The 20,055-nt window shown below is 42.0% G+C and overlaps 6 protein-coding genes across 13 annotated transcripts; 3 read left to right on the top strand and 3 right to left on the bottom strand.

Annotated features, from left to right (window-relative positions):
• The first annotated feature begins 482 nt into the window (after positions 1–482).
• On the top strand, positions 483–2,850 carry LOC129591909 (uncharacterized). The gene is made up of 3 exons (XM_055487783.1): positions 483–1,099; positions 1,372–2,192; positions 2,257–2,850. The coding sequence occupies exons 1-3, from the start codon at positions 671–673 to the stop codon at positions 2,774–2,776; spliced, it is 1,770 nt and encodes a 589-aa protein (XP_055343758.1). The 5' UTR covers positions 483–670; the 3' UTR covers positions 2,777–2,850.
• On the bottom strand, positions 2,825–5,267 carry LOC129591910 (charged multivesicular body protein 4b-like). Of its 2 annotated transcripts, none has more exons than XM_055487784.1 (6): positions 4,999–5,267; positions 4,609–4,817; positions 4,371–4,548; positions 3,685–3,799; positions 3,476–3,599; positions 2,825–3,300 (listed from the first exon to the last, which is right to left on the bottom strand). In XM_055487784.1, exons 2-6 carry the CDS (start codon positions 4,790–4,792, stop codon positions 3,215–3,217), a joined length of 687 nt encoding a protein of 228 aa, XP_055343759.1. In that variant the 5' UTR covers positions 4,793–4,817; positions 4,999–5,267; the 3' UTR covers positions 2,825–3,214. The 2 variants fall into 2 exon arrangements, with proteins under 2 accessions (XP_055343759.1, XP_055343760.1); XM_055487785.1 differs by having other exon boundaries at positions 4,609–4,796; positions 4,999–5,266.
• A 1,408-nt stretch (positions 5,268–6,675) lies between these two features.
• Positions 6,676–9,681, top strand: LOC129591889 (solute carrier family 35 member C2-like). Its single transcript, XM_055487743.1, has 6 exons — positions 6,676–7,574; positions 7,777–7,991; positions 8,051–8,123; positions 8,210–8,462; positions 8,832–8,998; positions 9,078–9,681. The coding sequence occupies exons 1-6, from the start codon at positions 7,260–7,262 to the stop codon at positions 9,387–9,389; spliced, it is 1,335 nt and encodes a 444-aa protein (XP_055343718.1). The 5' UTR covers positions 6,676–7,259; the 3' UTR covers positions 9,390–9,681.
• A 1,012-nt stretch (positions 9,682–10,693) lies between these two features.
• LOC129591890 (39S ribosomal protein L52, mitochondrial-like) lies at positions 10,694–11,759 on the bottom strand. Its single transcript, XM_055487744.1, has 3 exons — positions 11,549–11,759; positions 11,304–11,409; positions 10,694–11,159 (listed from the first exon to the last, which is right to left on the bottom strand). The coding sequence occupies exons 1-3, from the start codon at positions 11,589–11,591 to the stop codon at positions 10,829–10,831; spliced, it is 480 nt and encodes a 159-aa protein (XP_055343719.1). The 5' UTR covers positions 11,592–11,759; the 3' UTR covers positions 10,694–10,828.
• A 290-nt stretch (positions 11,760–12,049) lies between these two features.
• LOC129591851 (probable cysteine--tRNA ligase, mitochondrial) lies at positions 12,050–15,351 on the top strand. The gene is given in 7 exon segments (XM_055487689.1): positions 12,050–12,763; positions 13,027–13,204; positions 13,324–13,421; positions 13,423–13,566; positions 13,904–14,145; positions 14,314–14,863; positions 14,866–15,351. Coding segments are annotated over 7 exon segments (1,860 nt in total). The 5' UTR covers positions 12,050–12,382; the 3' UTR covers positions 15,133–15,351.
• Positions 15,351–19,934, bottom strand: LOC129591852 (ran-binding protein 9-like). 7 transcript variants are annotated; one of them, XM_055487697.1, is made up of 10 exons: positions 19,461–19,934; positions 19,211–19,262; positions 19,005–19,032; positions 18,783–18,933; positions 17,992–18,449; positions 17,730–17,812; positions 17,067–17,575; positions 16,790–17,001; positions 16,602–16,713; positions 15,351–15,929 (listed from the first exon to the last, which is right to left on the bottom strand). In XM_055487697.1, exons 4-10 carry the CDS (start codon positions 18,916–18,918, stop codon positions 15,679–15,681), a joined length of 1,761 nt encoding a protein of 586 aa, XP_055343672.1. In that variant the 5' UTR covers positions 18,919–18,933; positions 19,005–19,032; positions 19,211–19,262; positions 19,461–19,934; the 3' UTR covers positions 15,351–15,678. The 7 variants fall into 7 exon arrangements, with proteins under 7 accessions (XP_055343672.1, XP_055343671.1, XP_055343673.1 ...); XM_055487696.1 differs by lacking the exon at positions 19,005–19,032 and having other exon boundaries at positions 18,783–18,962; positions 19,248–19,262; XM_055487698.1 differs by lacking the exon at positions 19,211–19,262.
• Positions 19,935–20,055: the final 121 nt, after the last annotated feature.

The following is a 20,055-nucleotide window of genomic DNA, read 5'->3' as shown; positions in this document are numbered from 1 at the left end:
ACATTCAAAAAAGAGTAGGGTAGGTACTGGTAGTACATTCCAAAAAAAGAGTATAAAGACGTGTATTGCGGTACCATGCCCGGTTTCTGGTACCAACATCAAGCTAGCTTATGTATGCGTGTTTGTAACTTTGCACCGGTAGATGTGATACATTGTTCAGCTTTTTTAAAAATTAATTTGTAACAGCCCTGATTTCTTAACCGTCTTATCTGCTAGAGTTTTAAAGTAATATTATATAGAGAACCGTGACGTACGAGTAGGTACAGTATAATTGTATTTGTGCGATACGCACTTATCATTTCCACAACAAAGCAAAAATTTCCGGCTGCAAATTGTCGATAGCAAAAGTGCGATTTTTGATAAACTATCGCTGTCGTTATACAGATATAAGATTTCTTTGGCATGATAATGTTATATACAAATTAACTAGAAAGAAAAACTGATAAATAAACAACAGGGATTTAGAACAACGTTATTAAAAATAAAGAATGACCGTAAACTGCGCTTGTTCGATTATATTATGCACCTCGTGCACAAACAAGCTGTCACAGTGACCAATATTAATGAAGCGATGCTGCATTCATTTTAAGGAAGCGTTGCAATTTTCCTAACCGCTTGGTCATCGCTCAGCAGTTTGAGCAGTCCAACACCATTATCCCACAATCCAGACATGTTGTTTTACAAAGTATTACTTCTTTCCGCTGCATTGCTGATGACCAGTGCGGTAGCCAAACGCCTACCGAAACATCTAACCGAACCGGAAGGCTTGGAAATCGAATCCCGCATCCTGTCCAAAGTCATCCATCCTCAGAATCACAACCGTGGCGGTGTCTTCCTGGGCACCGCCTATGATCTGGTCCAGGGTAATCCCCATGGAGGGGATCTGGGGAAGGGCGGCATGGATCCCGGGCTGAAGCGAACGGTGAAGGTGCTCAAAACCACCAACCAGGGCAACCCAAATTCCGACTGTCCCGATCAGGCCAACTGTGTGCCGGTCGGAACGGTATGCTCGCGAACGGTCGAGGAGAGTCTGATTCTGGACAGCCGGGATTATGTTGACTCCTTCAGCACAAGCCTTAATCTGGAAGGAACTGGGGTGGTACGACTTTAAAAAAATACGTACAATTAAACGATATTAATTTTACATCCGGTTACGCATGCACATACGGCAACCGTAAAATAGTCAGACTGATATTTAGCAGTAAATCAGTAATTTAGCTTTTTTAACAATAAGTTTAATTCAAATAAAATAAAATTCGTAAAGTGATTTGGCTGGCTTTAAGAACGATTATTGGTCATTATTATAGCGGCACACTCCACAATCTAACGTCCGCGTGCGACGTAATGATTAATGTATCTGATCTGTTACAGGGTCCAGAACTCTTGACTCACACGGGAGGCGTTAGTCTGGGGTTCGAGCGTGCCGTCGAACTCTTGGAGCAGCGCAATAAGAGCATCTTATTCAAGAAAGCAGTCTGCGTCTTCGGGGAAAGCGGTTTCAAGAGTGACCGTGACCTTCTCGAAATCGAACTGGACGAGTACTTCACCGCGGCCCTCTGCCGGCTAGCAACTCGCCAAACCGACGACGACTTGTTCCGCTTTTTCAAACAATGGGGCACCCACGCTATCGTCGGTCTCACGGTCGGTACCAAAGACTATGAACACTCCGAAGTGGATACGGTGGAGCTGATCCGGGCCATGCAGACCGACTACACCGGAAGCATCTTCTACGAAGCCGGCTGGTTTCAGCTGTTCACCGCCCGTGTGACCTTAGCCGCTAAGAAGTCCGCAAGGGAGTACATTCAGGAATTCCATGCCTACGGCAACACGCTAAACTTCACCTCCGGGACGGAAACGTTCCCGGAACCGGTCAGTCTGCGTTTGCGCAGCCTCGAGTCATTTATGGATGCCAAGTATTTGCCGCGCTCGGCCGATCAAATCTGTCCGGGTGTACGCAGTACAGACACGATGGCTAATTTGAAGCAGGCTATTACATACGGTCTGGAGAAGTATCCAACGTGGCTTGGAGCGGAACAGGCGCTGCACGAACTGATGAGAGAAATCCCGGCGCCGAAGCACTGGCCAACGGGTTACTACGGTTTACTCAAGACCAACGAAGAGTGCCAATTTGACTGGCTGTACGGAAAACGATTCCATGACACGGCAAACGTGAATACTCCTGATAACAGCTGGTGCGTTTGGTTGATTAAAATTATGAAACTGACCGCAGAATAATGCCGATTCGTATGTTTTCAGGTCACCGGGATTTGCCTCCCGCACTTCCAGTCAAGTCTGGGCCAACGATGTTGCCCTTGATTTCTGCATGAAGGAATTCAATGATCCAAACGCCCCGCGCAGTGAATGGCCAATGGGCTCGTACTGCATCTACAAATCCAAGAAAAGTCCTTGTCCGTTTGGATTCAGCGAAGGCACATATGAACATGATGACGATGATTACTACAACAAAAACTTCGCGGTCGGCACGCTTCCTGATGGCAAATACAATCACAACACAATTTACAAGTACTGCTGTCGTGATGACTCCAGTCCATTTAAGCCCATGTTCCTGCCGGTGGAGCGCAGCTTCATTTTGATGCCGAAACGCGGAGTGTGCCAGGAAGTGTTTGGGATGAACGCGGAAATGCACTACATCCATCTGGACTGCGAAAATCATTGGTTTTCCACCTGCGAACTGAAAGGCAGCACACCGTACGGCTATAAACTGCATGATGGAGATCATGAACTGTTTTTCTGCTACTACTCGCGAAAAAATTAACTTGCCCTTATGGTTAGTATTGAAGTTCAAACTTATCATTACTTAATGCGTTTACACATATAAACTGTTTTTTACTCTTTGGAATCGGATCACAAACACCGTCTGAATTCCCGAAATGACAAAGCAAAAGAAAACCATGTATTGCATTAACGTTCGTTACAACCTGCAAGCAAAAATAAAAGCAAAGCAATAAACCTGTTTAGAACAGCGGCCACTCAACAAGGTCAGCTGCATATAGTATGCAGGTTGTTCAACACGATTTCAAAATCACGTAATAATTAAAGCAGTTGTCGTCCATGATAACGGAGCAGCGGGAATAATGCAAGACGTGATAAACGGTCTGTCATGAACCAAAATACGACAAAACTACGACAATCAGCAAAAAGCCAAAATTAATATCCATAAAAAGGAAAAAAGGACTGATTTAGCAGAAAGCGTTTAGCTAGCCCATTGTGCCAATTCTTTCATATCATCATCCTCGTGGTCGGCCACTTTCGTGGGACGAGCGGGAGCCCGAGCACGACCTACAACGTTTACAGAGATAAAAGTAGATCGGATTAAAGCTCATCGCCTTACAAGTTTTACTGAAAATATTAAATGCCAATCAAATAAAAAAATCATAATAATGTCTAATAATAAACAACCACTTCCAAATAAAAAGGTCCGGAAATATTCAACGAATCGTGCAGAAGCACTTACTTGCAGCAGCCGGTTCGGACGTGGGGACAGCCGGAAGTGAATCTTTGGTGGCGGGCGTGACATCCAGCAACTGTTTATCGAGTTCTTCTTGTTCAAGTTCTTCCAATTCCGCCTCCAGCTCAGCCTGAATTATATTAATTAATGTAAACGCGGATCAGCCAATTGAACGGAACCGCTTTCTTATTCTTAATCTCTTTTTCTTTGCTTACCTCATCAACATCGTTCCCGAAACCAACCGGATGCGATATGGCTTCCGAAATTTCGTTGGCAATCTCCTGCTGTTCGGCGACTTCGTCCATAAGATCATGCACCTGATCCACATCCCTGCAGCGAAACAAATGGCCAAAATCACAAATTATGCCCGAAAGTGTTCATCCGTGTGACGACGTTAAAGTGATTCATTTTCTCCTTGACATGCAAATATTTACAAGTTGTAACATCATTCTGCAATACTCATCCAAGTGTGACGGTTTACGCTGTCCGCCGCTAACCACTTAACCTCAACTCGTACATTGTCAGCCATAACAATTAAACATTTGTATCAGACACGCTATTTTAACTCCTTTTTCCTAAAAAAACTGTAAAAATGTGGCAGATTACATTTAAACCTGAAGCAAATGGGCCGAAACTTTATAAGCATGCGGTACCGTTTACCATTAAAAAAAATACAAGATGTTAAAAAACTGAGCAAAGATTTTTCAAGTCATTCAAATTATTATGGCAAAATAGAAAATTCAAAATATTAATGTTATAAACAACATTCACCATACACTGTAAAAACGACTGTTTTGCTCTGGAAACAGCGTGAAGGAAAATTTCCCTGTTTATCCAGTTATGATTAACCGGCCGAAACAAGGAAACAACTACGGCCGCAGTTCTATAAACACCCACGTACATGTTCTGGTGTGCTGATTTCAAGGCTTTGGCCGCGACCCCCATAATCTTCAAAACTTCCGTATTCGTGTTGGCATTTTCAAGGGCTTCCCTCTGGAACTCAATGGTAGAAAGGGTGCCATCAATTTGTTGCAGCTGCTTCTCATATCGCTTCTTCCGCTTCAAGGCAGCAATTGCTGCTAAAAAAATCAGCTGCTTTTAGCCCCTGATAATGACGTCAAGTATTTTTATTCGCCTACCTCGCTTATTCTTGGTTCCGTGCTTTTTCGCTAAGGAAATTTCTTGTTGAACCTTGTTTTCAAGAAAATCTGATTTCTTGGTTAGCATTTCCTCGGTTTCGCGAAGCCTTTGAATGGCATCCTGAGGCGTCACTGGGTCATCCTTCTTTTTTCCCCCACCAAATGCTTTTGATATCCACGACATTTTCCTGGAGGAATACGATTGCCAACTGCTCAAATTTAATAAGAGATTCACTTAAGAATGTCTAAAATGAACAAGAATTACGGTACGAAGTACTTGTATTCCATCGAAAAATTCAAAAATGATAGTAAATTTACAGTCTGCTAAACCACAATACGATAAACCACAATACGATACTCGTAATGAAAGTAGATTACACTTCAACTTACCTGCAGTTACGATTCGAGGAGTGGCGAAATTAACCTTATCCGTCAAGCAACCTTCCGTCTAGCGTCTAGCTTCTTGACGAAAAAGTAAGCAATCCAACAAATAACAAATTATTACAAATTACTCAGCAATTAAATGGCACAAACAGTTTCACACTTGAAAAATATAGATATTATACCAGTATGTAAATGAAGCAAGTATTGTACCTCCTGAACGGTAAACCTTTGGGCTTCGCAGCTTTCCCAACTGGTGAATGCGCTTCCGTGACCGTCTCGCTCGCAGTGAGCCAGCAAATGACATACAGCCGATTCAAAATACGTAAGACGATGAGTCATATCGGGCAAATAGTATTTCTGCGTTCGTAACTTCGTATGTTATCAGAGTCAGCTAATCAGCTTATCTTACAATACAAAATGATAAGTATAATATATCTATATTGAAATTTAACATAATTTATATGTGTTGTAACGCTGTAAAAAGAACCATAGACGCATTGTGATTAACTACAATAATTATACAAGTAGTGGATGCATCATGTAGGGTTGAAATTCAAACGACTTTAGGCCGTTTTTGAAATGATTTGAAATGAATTTGATTTGGAATGAAATGATTTGAAATTTGAAACTTAAAAATGAATTATTTTAATTGGTTTCTATTTGGTTATTTCGATAAAATTTTCCTTGTGTAAGCCATCATGTATCTATATCTATAGAATAAAATATGCGCGCATTATGCGCGCATTATAAAAACTTATTACGATTAGTGAAAGCATTGCTGTTTTTACAATTCGCAATCACGATTGACATCATCGTGTAACTTACAATTACAGGCAAGTACTGCAAACTTCAAATATTGAGTAGCTATACTTTTTTGTTGAGACTGTTTTGCACAGGACCACAAACAAATTGCTGGCGAATACCGGTACATACATCCAAAGATGTTTGTAAGTAAATGCTGAAATTATGGTCTGTATACAGTCCCTGCAGCAGACTGAAATTTACCGAAAGCAAGCGTAACTGAGTTTCTGCTCGGTGGTCGGGGAGCGCTCTGATTTCACCCGATGTTTCAACATAGAGAGAGTATATCGGAAGAAGTTGGTACACACGCTCTGTATGCTGCAGCTCCTATCCGTCCCCGTCCCCCCCTATCAAAAACTCGGTTACGCTTGGTTTTACAGCATTGCAGTGACTGTATATGTACAGACCATGTGAAATGTACATACCACTAGAAGTATTAGACTCATATCTATACTCTTATCTATAGATGTAAGTCGTCACCGCAAATCATGATTGCGAATTTGTAAAAACAGCAATGCTTTCACTAATAAGTTTTATAATGCTCGCATACCCGACATACATACATTAAACTTTAAAACGATTAATGTGTTATTTGTAATCTTTCTCCGTTTTGTTAATGCAAGTTCATCCAAGCAGTGTAATTTAAACGGAGTTAAGAAGGTATTATAATTACGAAAAATGTTCGGTACTAGGGATTTACACTTAAATTACTTACACTATTACAGTAATAGACGTATGGTTTTATAAAACTGTACGTACTTAAATTATGATACTTAAAAATTATATAATTTTATTATGTCAAACAGGTTGCCATGCTATGCGCCATTACAGTAATACAAAGAGTCGCGGCATACGCCGCATAATGGCACAAAGTATTTTTAGTGTTTTAAATTAAAGACTAAAAATTAAAAGTGTAAAACTTTTAATTTTTTATTTTTACGGTCTGGTGACACCGTGTAATTATTAGCACTGTATTGATGCAGTCCATCGTGTTTGCGAAAAACAGAAACTGCAGTTTTTGTTTGTGAATATAGTGTGTCTGTTTGCTTGGAGGCTGACTCACATGTCAACCAGCCTTGTTTATCACCCCAGTGTAATGAATGTATTATTAAAAGCTGTAATTTTTTGCATTTCCGTTGCTGACTGTGCGCCCCTGCCTGGTTTGTCCTCGATAATTGTTACTTCAACTGTTCCGATTTTATCGATGGAGCTACAATTGCCGAAATAAGGACCAGTTTCGAAAACACCACGCACTGAGAAACACTTTATTGTTTTCCAATCCAGATTTACCATATTATCATAGGTGATTTTAATCTCTAATTTGTCGTTTGGTGGATCAATTTGCACCCGTTTTCGGATGGCTGGTCTTGATGGCTATCTGCGAAACCCTCTATCTTCCTGATTACTTGGGGTCCATCGGAATTCGTCGAACGTCCGTGCGGACTCTGTGAACTGCTTACTGCAGCATGGTCCAGAAGCGCATGCTGGCGTATGCTCGCAAACGTCGTGATAAGCTAGTAAAGACATTCAGGAACCTGTTCGGTTCCTGCAATACGAGCACACCTGTGGGAATCACGCTGACTGTCATGCCGTCCAAGGCGAAATCGCTCCATGATCCTTTGAGAAGGCTGTCTGTTACGACATCCGCGGTGGATGATCTTCGCAGAGAAGGCATCTTTTCCAAATGGTTCCTGATTTACGCCATTAAAACTGTTCTTCTCATTTTACTCTATTATATCTTCTCCATCGGTTTGACATTTTACCAGAAAAAATTTATTCAGGTAGGAAAATCTTTGCCGTTTAGTAACAAATCGGTAATAATTTTTAGATGCTGCAAATTATTGAAACGAGAGATAGACCTATTTTGAAGCGGAGCAGTTTTACTTTTTAATTGACATCAACTCGGAAAGCTGTTGCGCAGAATTCATTATGCTGTACAGTGTATATCTGTTGTTAGTGTTGTAGGAAATTTTTTTGTTTCAGATTTTTGAATTTCCCCTGTCGATAGTAACTGGGCATTTTGCTATCAAATTCGTGTTAGCCGCGCTGGTTCGCGGCTTGTGGTGCCTTTCATCAGGCGCGAAACGGCCATGCATGCCTTGCGGGACATTTATTACACGGATGGGGCCTCCCGGAGTCGCAGCGGCATTGGATATTGGATTATCAAATTGGAGTCTTGTCTTCATTACAATCTCATTGTGGGTCTGTTTATCGTATTCTGTTGGAACCTCACTTTAATAATTTTTCTGATACGCAGGTACACGATGACCAAATCGTCCACCATTGTTTTTATTTTGATTTTTGCGTTGGTTCTCAGACTGGAAAAATTTGTAAGTGCTGTCTGTGTGAAAGTTTTCTATAACAATTTTGTTAATTCACAAGACCTGACGTGCGTATTATTTCATTCAATTTGCAGAAATGGTCCTTACTGGGTGTCGTTATACTAATATCCTGCGGCCTGTTTCTCTTCACGTTTGAATCTACCCAGTTCAATCTTTTCGGATTTTCTTTGGTAATGGGAGCCTCAGTATTATCTGGAATTAGGTGGACGCTGTCCCAAGTATTAACTCAGAAGAAGGATTATAACTTGAGCAATCCTATTGATATGATTTTCCATATCCAGCCGTGGATGTTCCTGTCATTGCTGCCTTTTGCTGTGATTTTTGAAGGTGCGGCGCACTTTTACTTCTTAGATTTAGCCTTCGCTAGTGTTGAAGTACAGCACTACGTACGGGAACGATCTGCATATACAGAAGTATTTTTTTTGGCTTATTATTGCCATTTAAAGTACGTACTCGAGTAGTCAGTCTACCGAACGTGGTTATGCTTGTAATTTGCAAGCAATACAGCAAATAGGCATACGAGTACTTGTACATGTACATAAAGTCAAAAGCGGTAAGGTACGGGATAGGTTATGATAGGATATCCAGTTCAATACATTTGACGTAGCACATCCGTATCCAGAATCAGCAGTAATTTTGCTGATAAAACAAGTAAAAGTTGGATATGGTTTCCAGTTTGTTATTTTTTTTCCACAGGAAAAACTGTTCTGGAAGCCCAGGCCTTTCATAATCGGGATGAGACAATCCGGACGCTTCTGCTGACCGCCGGTGGCGGTGTTGCGGGATTTCTTATGGAAGTCAGCGAATACGTGCTGTTAACTCATACCTCTTCCATAACTCTGAGTGTATCTGGTATAACAAAGGTACATTGTTGTCTGTTGACAAACAGTTTACCTTCCGGTAATCTGCTCTGTGCTTACTGACTTTGTGTTCTGTTTTTAGGAAATTCTGCAGTTTGCTCTTGCATATCAGTACAATGGTGACAAGATAAGTCCTATGAATTTTGTGGGTTTGGTAATCTGTATGGGCGGCGTGGTGTTCCACGTTGTACTGAAACTTATCGACCAGAATCGGAAGTTGGCTCATCTGGATGCAGTAATTAATAGTCACACAATGGAGAACGATGTGGCGAACACAGCGGTAACCGCTGCATTGCTGACCACTACGTACGAACAGGATGAATGGGATGGTTTGGAAGAGATTGATCTGAATGATGCAGTGGCATCTCGACCGGCTGGACACGGCGGTCAATAGTGTTTCGAAAACTCGTGATCGGAAGCTGAAACCGTCCTTTTTATCTCAGGGTCTTTCAATGGGATTTTCATCCCACGCTTTCCGTGCAGCGTTTTTGATTGGTTGAATGTTGCAAAGTTGTCAGTTAGTTTTCAAAGAATTTAATTTTGTGGTTATGGTTTGCTCAGGGTTTATGGTACTCACTTACAAACGCATGCTTTTAATTTGTTTTAACGCCGTATATTGTCCACTAATTTAATGCTGAATAATAATAAAGGGGTGCTACGCTAAGTTCGGGCACCTTTTTCCAAAACCTGCCACAAGTCACCAACTACTAATGGCTAACTCATTACATTTTTGTAGTATTGCCGTATGTATCTACTATCTTTTGGGCTATCGCTGCTTACGCTGAGATCGTGTTTCGAATTGCAGTGCATCCGAAACTAGAGCAGACCAGTTTCAAAATGGTGTTCGACTCATGTACCTTGGGAGCCTTCCTCCGAATCATAAATCGCTTAAAAATTGCACTGACGTCTTTATTTAAACTAAATAAGTCTGACGTGTTCGTCATTTAAGGCTCTTGCGAACTGTATCCTAGGCGTTCGATTCCAATCAAACCTACGTGACCTTTGGGATATAACTGTGGGCATAGTTAAAGTGGAGAGTGACCCTTTGTACACGCTTGTCCTGCAACCTAGTGAAGTTTTCGACGACAATTTTTTATGAAGTCTCATCTGTAGGATACTGAGTGACAGTTTAAACGTTTCAGTGCCCCCAGTAAGCCAGAGACAAGCTGGTTTAACAATCTCACGGCAACCATCACTTTTTTTTCCTGTCGCTTTGTTAGCTTTGCCTTCCAATTATCCGGTGCTTTCCTCTCCCGACCCACGCAGTAGATATTTATTGAAACATTAAAATCGTTTAATGTGGACCATGTTCCATCCGCGAAATATATCAGCTCGACGTTACTTACGCCTCTGTGCTAGGCAACCCCATCTTTCGGTAGGTATGTTATAACATACAAGCCTATGGGAGTTACAAGTTGTTTCGAGGTAATCTCAACCACCGATGATGCGAGAATCTTTTCGTAACCCAAAACAGAGACCTTTTGGGCCACTCGAACGTTTCCAAAAAATTCCGTGCAAAAATATCGTTTGGGGAATTTTTTATGAAGGATGTTATAACCATCCTAAAACGCCCACTGCCCCTCCCCCTTATTAAGCGCACAACTCGTTCCTGACAGATTTAAGGGATCCGATTTTAGTAATGTTAAATTTGCCATAAAAAGTTGCACTCGAAAAGTGCAAAACAAGAAACGAAAAGACCAACTGGAATTCTTTATAATTTATTTTACCAAACTGCCCGAACTTGGAGTAGCACCCCTGTAACACAAACATGAAAAACAAGATTCTCTAAAAGTTAACGAAGTAACGATCCCGTAAATCAAACCAAAAAATCCGTCATCTTTCGGCGGAATATTGTGGATCGTTCTTCAAAATTTTTTTACGTAAAGGAGCAAACATGTTGCGTACTTGTTCGCTTTTGGCTCTAAGTTTATTCTGAATAATGGCATCCCGCTCTGCTTGCCGTTGTTGTTCCATTTCGGCATGCGTTGCGACGGCTGAGTCGATCTCTTTCGTTAAAAAGATGCTGCGCTGTGCATATTCCTCCGATTTTAAAAGGCGAGCATGCTGACCGCGAGATAATGGAGCAGGGCTGCCGTCGAGGAATCGAAAATCGGGTAGATCAGTCAGAGGACCATACTCCGTACCTGTTCGGGGAATGTCCCGACTGAAAATGCAAATGCAATTGGAAACTCCATAAAGCCAGCCGGCGGTAATAATGATACAAATCGAATAATAATTGCAGCCGACTACGCTACATTCATAATGCATACGGGATCTGACAAGGCTGAAATTTGCAAAAACTGCTTACTCTTCGCGCCATTTGTGAATGTACATAGGTTTTCCTTTTGACAATACTCTGTTCCGCTGGAGCATCGCTGACGCCGAAAACGATCGCACAGCATTTAATCCATGTTCTAGAAAGCACACATTGGATTAATTCACGCAACCCGCGTCTTCTACTGGACCCGAAACGGTCCTAGAAGTAGTTCCAGGGTTCGCTACTAATTTTAAATGTAATCGTAAGTTATACGGCGACGAAGGAAGAGCGCTTACCACAACACAAGATCCTTGCAGGTGCAAGAATTCCAGGTGCCATTGTAATCAAATTCAAATCAGGTCTACCAAGTATTTGTACGTACGTACTCGTGCTAACTGTCACGATAAGAATCGCTTAAGAGTTTGACAAGTCACAGGAGCAAAACATGGGATGCCGAAGATCAAAATAAAGTGGCTCCTAAAAAGTAAAAAACAACTGAAGAATGAAGATCTGACGGTTTCAATCTCCGAAGAGCAACCAGAAGCAGAGATACTGTACCTAATGCCTAGCCTACGCGCAATGGCGGTTGCCAGTGACGACAGAAGTACAATAACAGCACCGCCCGCTTACGACGACTAGAGTTGCTTACGCAACTTAGTTTTCACGGGGCTGGCAGCGTATCACTAGGCGGTCGCTTCAGCATTATCAGAAATGCAATGCTTACCGCCGTCGGACAGTCTAATATCGAAATTAATCCAGTCAGCTGAGTGAAATATTTCTGTCACTTGTCAGTAACCGTAAACATCCCGAATGGCAGGCAGTGCCAGGGCCTCATTGTCAGGCACACTTTTTTTTACTTCCAGTACTATCTTTGCCTTTTTTTGCAACGCAGTATGAAATTTTATGAAGTTATTCATACAGTAATTATTCATAAACAAGCGACGTTAAAGACGATAATTTGAGTCAGCGTGTGGGTTCTTGATAAGCGCACAACCTGCGCGCTGAATGCGATGGAAGGTATTCTTGCTGCTGCTTATTAATACCGCCAAATTCCATCAGTGCGCAGTTTTTGGCTGATTTGCTTCTTTCCGGCCTTTCGTGGAATTTGGCATTGGTTACCGGTCTATACTATGAGTATCTTAAGCAAATTATTGTTGGATTCATATCTTATCCGGCGATCGTTCAGCCTTCTGGCCCCGAGATGTGGTCCCGTTCCGTTCAAGGTGAAAAATTCCATGACGGGGAAACTGGAGACCGTTACTCCTACACACAGTCCGAATTTGACTTGGTATTGCTGCGGACCAACGGTGTACGACAGCGCTCATATGGGACATGCTTACACTTACGTCCAGTTCGACATCATCCGAAGGATCCTACAGCAGTTCGGCGGATATAATGTTGTCTTCATGATGAACATTACGAATATCGACGATAAAATCATACAACGAGCGCAAGCGATGAAGGGGCAGCGGCAAGGAAGCGAAGCTTTGAGCACTGAACGCTCCGACCAGGTACACTCATTGTCACTCCTTACAGTTTACTGTGCAGACCACAGTGGCATAGTTTTAAACTGTTAAAGTTATTTTCCCTTAAATTAGTAATATTAACTTCCATAAAATTTGAAGTATAACAGAAAACTGTATATTAAGCGTCTACGGCAAGATTACACACGCGTCGAATACTTCGTAGTTACTTTACTGAATGTTTGAGTGTTTGCCTTATACTTTCGTTTTTTAATGATTAACCTCGTTTTCATGGATTTCAGCCTTTTTAGGCTAAGTCTGACTGGTTAAGTGTGGCCAACAAGTATGAAAGGGAGTTCTTTGACGACATGCGTTCACTGGGCATCATGGATCCCACGATTGTCGCCGATGTTACGCGCCACATGCCACAGATCATTTTGTTCGTCGAGGATCTGCTTAAAAAGGGGTTAGCTTACGTTGTGGACGACGGTACGCCTTAGTGTTAATTTGTGGTGCAGTAAATAATGATAATAATTCACTTCTTGTGGGCCTTACATTGATTCGGAGCGCCGGTAAATTATGTTTTGTAAATTATCTTGTTGTTACAGGGAGTGTATATTTCGACGCTAAAGCATACGGAAGAGGTGGGAAATTTCGTCAAACATTAGATCCCTCCTTTATGCGACCGGATGAAATGTCCACTAAAAAAGCGCTCTCCGGCTGATTTCGCCTTGTGGAAAGGCGCCAAGTCGAATGAGCCTAGTTGGCCCGTCCCGTTCTCACCTATCCCAGGCCGACCGGGCTGGCACATTGAATGTTCTACACTGGCATCTCATTTCCTCGGTAGTAAGGTACTTACAGTTAGTTACTTACTTGAAAATTCCGCTGTGCATTTGTAGTGCATAGGGTAATATTTACCCTTTACTTGGAACATTTCATGGATTTATACCGGCATCGCTCTATGAACTGTATCACTTTATATTCGTATACTTTTCGTTTTTAAGTCCTGCTTATCACGCTATCGTCCTAATCTTCCTTCAAAACAAAAGAAGGCGTAACTTGGGTCATAATTTTTTTATAACTGCATACTGCAGTTTTTCTTTTTAACTGTTCAGTCGTTGTAAAGTAGCACTTAAGTAACTATCGTGCGTTTGTGGAGGTAAAAATTCTTAAAGAACTTTTTGGTAGATTGACCTTCATTCGGGAGGAATGGATCTTACGTTTCCTCACCATGAAAACGAGGAGATCCAGTGCTGCGCGTTCCATGATGTGGATCGCTGGGTTAGCCACTGGATGCACACAGGTCATGTGGTTTTAGACGATGATACGAAGATGTCCAAAAGTTTGAAGAACTATGTCACCATTAAAGACTTCTTGGCAAGCGACGACCCACAGGCTTTCAGAATATTCTGTATGCAGCATCATTACAGGTAAGTACCGTAAAACGGTAAAAGTTCTTGCTGTTACAGTGCACTATCGCAATTAGTCAATTGTTCTTGTTTGTAATTGCGCCATTAGAAACAGCGAACGCTTAATAAAGCTTATTGCTTACGTGGGCCTCTCGAAATTACATTTTGGGTTGGCAATGTATATTCCAGATCAAACTGTCGGTTTTCGGAGAAGTCTACGAAGGCGGCTATAAGCACATATGCTCGTTGGATGACATTTCTGAATAACGCTGATTTTTACCATTTGGGCGTATTCGATCATCTGGTGGGTGAAATTGATGATAGAGCCATGTTTGCAAAGCTGACGGAAGTGCAAGAGAGAGTTTCCTTCCATTTATTCAACGATTTTGACGTACCGGAAGCCATGCAGGCTCTCTCGGAATTGGTGGATCAGGTTTATCCGATAATACTGAACCCGGAACGACCAAAGATCTCTCGACTGGACAAAGCCATGCCACTGTCCGGCGCTGTCCCCGCCGTGGCCAACTATCTGAACAAGTTCCTGTTGAATCTCGGTGTTACGATGCCGATCCGGGCCAATCTGTTTAACATGATTGTGGATGCAGGTGGAGCCAGTGACTTTGGATCCGTTCGCAGTGCACTGGATCTTGATGTGGCCAAGCTAATGGACGATGTAATACGATTTCGCAGTGCCGTCCGGGGAGAGGCTCGACGGGGAAAAAAGGCGAGATCTCGGGTGGGAATCTTCTCAAGTATTGCGATGAACTGCGTGATAATCTGCTGAAAACCGGCATCAGTGTGAAAGACCATGGTAATGACTGCGCTTCCTGGGATTATGTGAAGAAGACACGTAAAGTTAATTCAGTGGACTATAAAAAACAGCTTTTTATCATTCTGACGATGATTTGGGCGATGCTGAAAACGACGACAGTACTGAGCGTAACGACCTTGTTAAAGCTTCTGCTGACCAGAAGTCGTAGTAAACTTGCATTGTTTCAACTGAACTAAGCTTTTCTTCTGTTTCTGTTGTGATTGTTTAAAATACCGATGGTTTTGTGTTGCCGAGTAAACCGATTTTGCTTTATTTCGGATATGTCCAAACTGACTCCAAAGTGTTGTAAAAGGGAAACGTCGTGACTGTGTTCCATGTCAAAGGTGGAAAATTAATACTGTACTGTACTTTTATGCTGGTGCTAAGTCTAATCAGAAATTTCATGCGATTTGAACAGGCATCTGTTGATTTATGCTTTTCATATTATTCATAACCGCAAGATCTGCATCCACTCCATTGACTCCAATATCCGTTGCCACTTGCCAGCAACCCACAAAACAGATCCAAGCCGTGTTACTCCACAATCACATCCACAAGCATTTAAAAACAAAGAACCATCAAAAATAAAAAAGAAAAACAAGAAATCCCGTATCCAGACATTAAACACCTACCATAACCGCCATGATACAGAGCCTAATTGTCGTGTAATAAACCGGCTGATAATGATCATACATGTAATAAAACCATCAAGAACTTGCTAGAACCATTCTACACGGCTTTTCTCATAGAGTGATGTTGGCATCAGTCGACATGGGCAGCAATCTAGCTGACGCATAACTCGAATAACTTCGACCGGAAGGTCCGGAACCGCTGCCTGTCAGAGCCGGCTGTGGGGTTTCTAGAGATCGCAGCAGTTCAAAGACATTGGTAAAGGCAATAGCACCGCTGCCCTTTTTGGCCATCAGCGGGAACAGGCGTTTCAAATGGGCAACAATAATCTTCAAGGCAGGGTGAGATGACTGCCGATCAGCACCTGTCGAAAAAAGGAAGTTTCGATTGGAGGAAAACATCACATTATTTCAAACAGTATTGAGAAGCATGGCTGAATATAACCTAACATTATTTTTTATAAAACATCGTTTTTACAGATATACTCCGAAAAAGTGCAACGTAAACAATTCAACGCCTGTCGCCGGAGATTCCGCGGGGCAATGAGGCGTCTGTTCTCGAGATCATAATTGAGCGTTAAATTATTGAGATTTTCAATAATTCTATTGAAATTATTGATTAGCTTCTGCATCTTGCTTACTGCTTACCGCACGAGCTACGAAAAAAAGTTTTCTATAAAGATTCAAAACATAAAACAACCAAATTAGAGCCCTTTTGGCCTCATCGGTACATACTGCTCAATGTATTACGCGCAAAAGCAAAACTATAACAAAATTAACAAGTTACTAAAGCAAAGCCGACAATTCACAATTTGTAGCATCTACAATACTGTATGTTTCCAACGCACGGCATCACGACGCAAGTATCTAATATTTTACCATGCAACACTTGACAATAAACTGTACTGCATACTAAGCGCACCGTTCAAACGGCAGTTAGAGCGCGAATGAATGTAAGTCAAGCTGCTAGCGACATTGCGTAATCAATTCGCTATTAAAAGCTTCCGTGTTCACTGTTAACCACATACGTACAGTACCTAAAATGGCGCTGTTCAGTGCGGCACAAACCGGTTCCCTCTGCAGCTGTTCCAACATATGACGATTAGGTGACTTCCATGGGTCTTCGTATGCGATAAAGCTAAACGCATCCTGTGCAACAAAACCCAGAATAAACAATGTGCTAAACTAAGTCCGCATTGTCCATTTTAAACGCGCTAAAGCTAACCGATAGTAATTTTTGGTTTTCGCTGTCTCTGCCTTGGTCCATTCGCATATCAGTGTAGAATTCTTGCAGCTGCTTGCCGAAAGTGAGGATCCTGGTAAGGAGAATAGGATTACCCACAGGAACGCGATTTTCCTCGTCTTCGTCTTCGAAATCCATGGCTTGTGGCGTACCGTTGCTTTGCGTAGCACCATTCACATGGTAATCACTTGCCCCTGAGAATTATTGCACATGTCATAATGCTCATGGCGGTTGCACTTAATGACAACACCGTACAAACCATTGCTCGTCAAACAATCCACATCCATATCATTGTCCAAAGATCCATCTTCGGAAACAATCTCTGTCTCCATTAGATTATCGTACACCACCCCCAGGCCATTGGGTCGCTCTTCCTTGACAGATCCGTTCGAGTGATCGTGCTTCCGATGGATGTCTCGGGGATTGGGACTGGGTGTCCGGCTGTGCCGCAGGGATTTAGACAGTCCACTGCTGTGGGTGGACGTCACCGAATCAGACGCATGCCCCGGATCGCATCCGGTAACCATTTCAATAAACTGGCGAACTTTCAATCGGAAGAGCAAATTGGGATTCTTTTCCAACAGGCCGGGATAGAGATCCTGCGTCAGGGCAATGGCCTCACTGATCTTGCCATCCAGAATCAGTTTTTGGATAGTCTGCCGGTTCGACATGGAGGTTATCTGTTCCTTAATTTCGATACCGGTAGATTTGGCGAAGGATTCAGCGGCGGAATAATACCCGTTATGCACCAGATAATCCGAAACGATCCTGAAAATACACCAATATCTGCTGTAATTTCTTAATCAGTCTTCAAAATTGCATTACGCATGGTACTGTGCTGATCATTTATATAATCAGATAGATAAGAATAATTATAACATCATGCTTCGACCATAAAAAAATTAGACCATCATCAACCGACCTCTGCATGGCCTGTTCCCATTCACCACGTGTCAATTTAGGATGGTATTTGGCGATCATATCGCGAGACTGTTTTCTCAGTTCCTGCAAACAAATTACAACGAAATATACAGTGATATTCGAATGGATAAAGTAAGTTTAAAATGAGCCATTACTACGAGTACGAAAGATTTAAGAAAAACTGTGATACACCAGCACTCCAAATTTCTAAGGCAAAAAGCTAAAGATTCCGTTCTTAATCAGAAACGGTTGACATTCAGTACCTTCCGCAGATCCGTCAAGTCAAACATAAATTCCGTCTGACCGAAATTCGTCTCCACGTTTTCTCCCACCGACTGTAGTCCAACACAAGGGTACAAATTGGATGGCAAGTTTTCAAAGGCCACTCCCAGCATGAGTCCGTTCTTGGTGTAGAAGCACGAATTGTTCACCAAATCCACTCCGCAGCCAATGACATCATTGGTAGTGAACGTGGGTCCGTACGAGCGTCCCGTACCGGAGCTCCAGAATGAGTGTCCATCATCGCCGTGATAACCAAAAGAGCCTTTATCCCAGCCGGGCAGACGATTGAGATTAACATCTTCCAAACACAAACCCACGCCAATATAGCCTTCTTTGCCCTTGCTGATCACCTTCACTTCGAAATAAAACAGGCCACAGGATGCGGGAATCGGGTGAGTGGCGCGGATAGCAGAAGCGTCTTTTTGTGACTTTCCCGGACCTGTGAGTGATGACAAACAACGGAAGAAATCAATATCGATTCGTCCTGTCGTGTCGCAGCACCAAAGGCTTAAATAAAGCGACTTTTGATTATTTTCGACCGTATGTTTCTCAAGCGAAGTAACAAGAAAACAATTAGATTCATCAAAAACTACAAAATGTAATACCCTGATAAATATGATCATGAAGTAAGGATCAATAGCAGACAAACCAAAAGAGTAAAAATCAGGCTTCACGTGCGTGACAATAAGTACACAGTACAGCCAGTGAGAAGATTTAAAATACTGCATAACTGCTTTGAAACCATAAGCCGTTTCATCATTTTTTCACATACCCTTGTACTGCAACCGTAATCCATTGGCTCCGACGATGGTTATGTACGTGTGCCTGTCTTTGGTACTCCAACCCACAGGAATCGGAGTTTCCTGCTGGTTCACCCAGGGATACATTTCGGCAAGGCGCTGTTCCATACTATTACTAACTGGCTGAATGGAAGACCCGGTTGGGTACATTACTACAAAGATAATGAAAAAACAAAATCTTCCTAGTTCCTAACCTGAAGTTGGCAAATTCAGATCGAAAACCTAAAATGTAAAATATAAACTGAAAAATTAAGAAACGAATAAGTAATAACTTATCGTAACTAAAAACAAACTGGCTGACAACATCGACAGCCTGTACTGCCGTACGCATTTACCGCAACAATCTACACGTCAAGTTCCGAGTGAAGCCAAAACACGATTATAACAAGCAGAAGCGTACCGTGTATACGACACAGCAGTCCGAAATACGCTCTTACATCATAAAAATGAACCTACAAAAGCCACCCAAAACTGAACGACATCGACATCAGGGAAATACAAAGTATTAATACGAATAAAATTCAGGAGAAAAAAACGTTGCTGCGAGAAACGGTGCAACAAATGAACTAAAAGACTAAAGAGTGCATGGTGATTGTCTCTGCAAGGATTGGGCAAAGGCGGTTGACTCGTAGTCTCTGTTGCTTTCTTACCTTTCCAGATCTGGTCGAATCAAAATTAGTGATGATGTAAAACCTAAAAAAATTAAAAAAGTATTCACAATTTTAATCCTAAAAAACGAGCCTTGGAAAATAAAACAAAAAGTGTCCAAATTCAATTCAGAAATTCGTGTAAAACAAAGTAAAAAACGGTGCACCACTCTGGCTTCGGCGCTACCACTCACAACCCCAGGTTCAACAAACTCGTAAGGAAATAAACAGTCGCGAAGCAGAGGAGAGGAAAAACTGAAGCGGTAGGTTATTTCCCAGTGTTTCATTGTCTGTAGACGCATAACGAGAGTATTATAACAGGGATCGTACTGCTGAAACGATATTCGAGAGGTATCGGTTGGATCAGCTGATGTTCAAACAGCTCAGCACGAGGAAATGAGATGAATGCAGGACAAACGTTTTGCACTTTGGTGGTTTGTGCACACATCAATAATCATACAAAAAAACAAAATAATATTAACGTTCCCAAACTCGGGACCTTCAAGAAGTAGAGCCAAGAGTATGCGTATTGCGTACTTCCATCAAGCTCCTTGTGGCAAGCTCTCGTATACATATACTTCGTATTATTTGAAGTATT

The sequence above is a fragment of the Paramacrobiotus metropolitanus genome, unplaced genomic scaffold, assembly GCF_019649055.1.
Source record: "Paramacrobiotus metropolitanus isolate TYO unplaced genomic scaffold, Prichtersi_v1.0 Parri_scaffold0000049, whole genome shotgun sequence".
Classification (NCBI taxonomy): Eukaryota; Metazoa; Tardigrada; class Eutardigrada; order Parachela; family Macrobiotidae; genus Paramacrobiotus; species Paramacrobiotus metropolitanus.
Note: the sequence above shows the minus strand (reverse complement) of the source record. Positions and strands in the feature narration are given on the sequence as shown.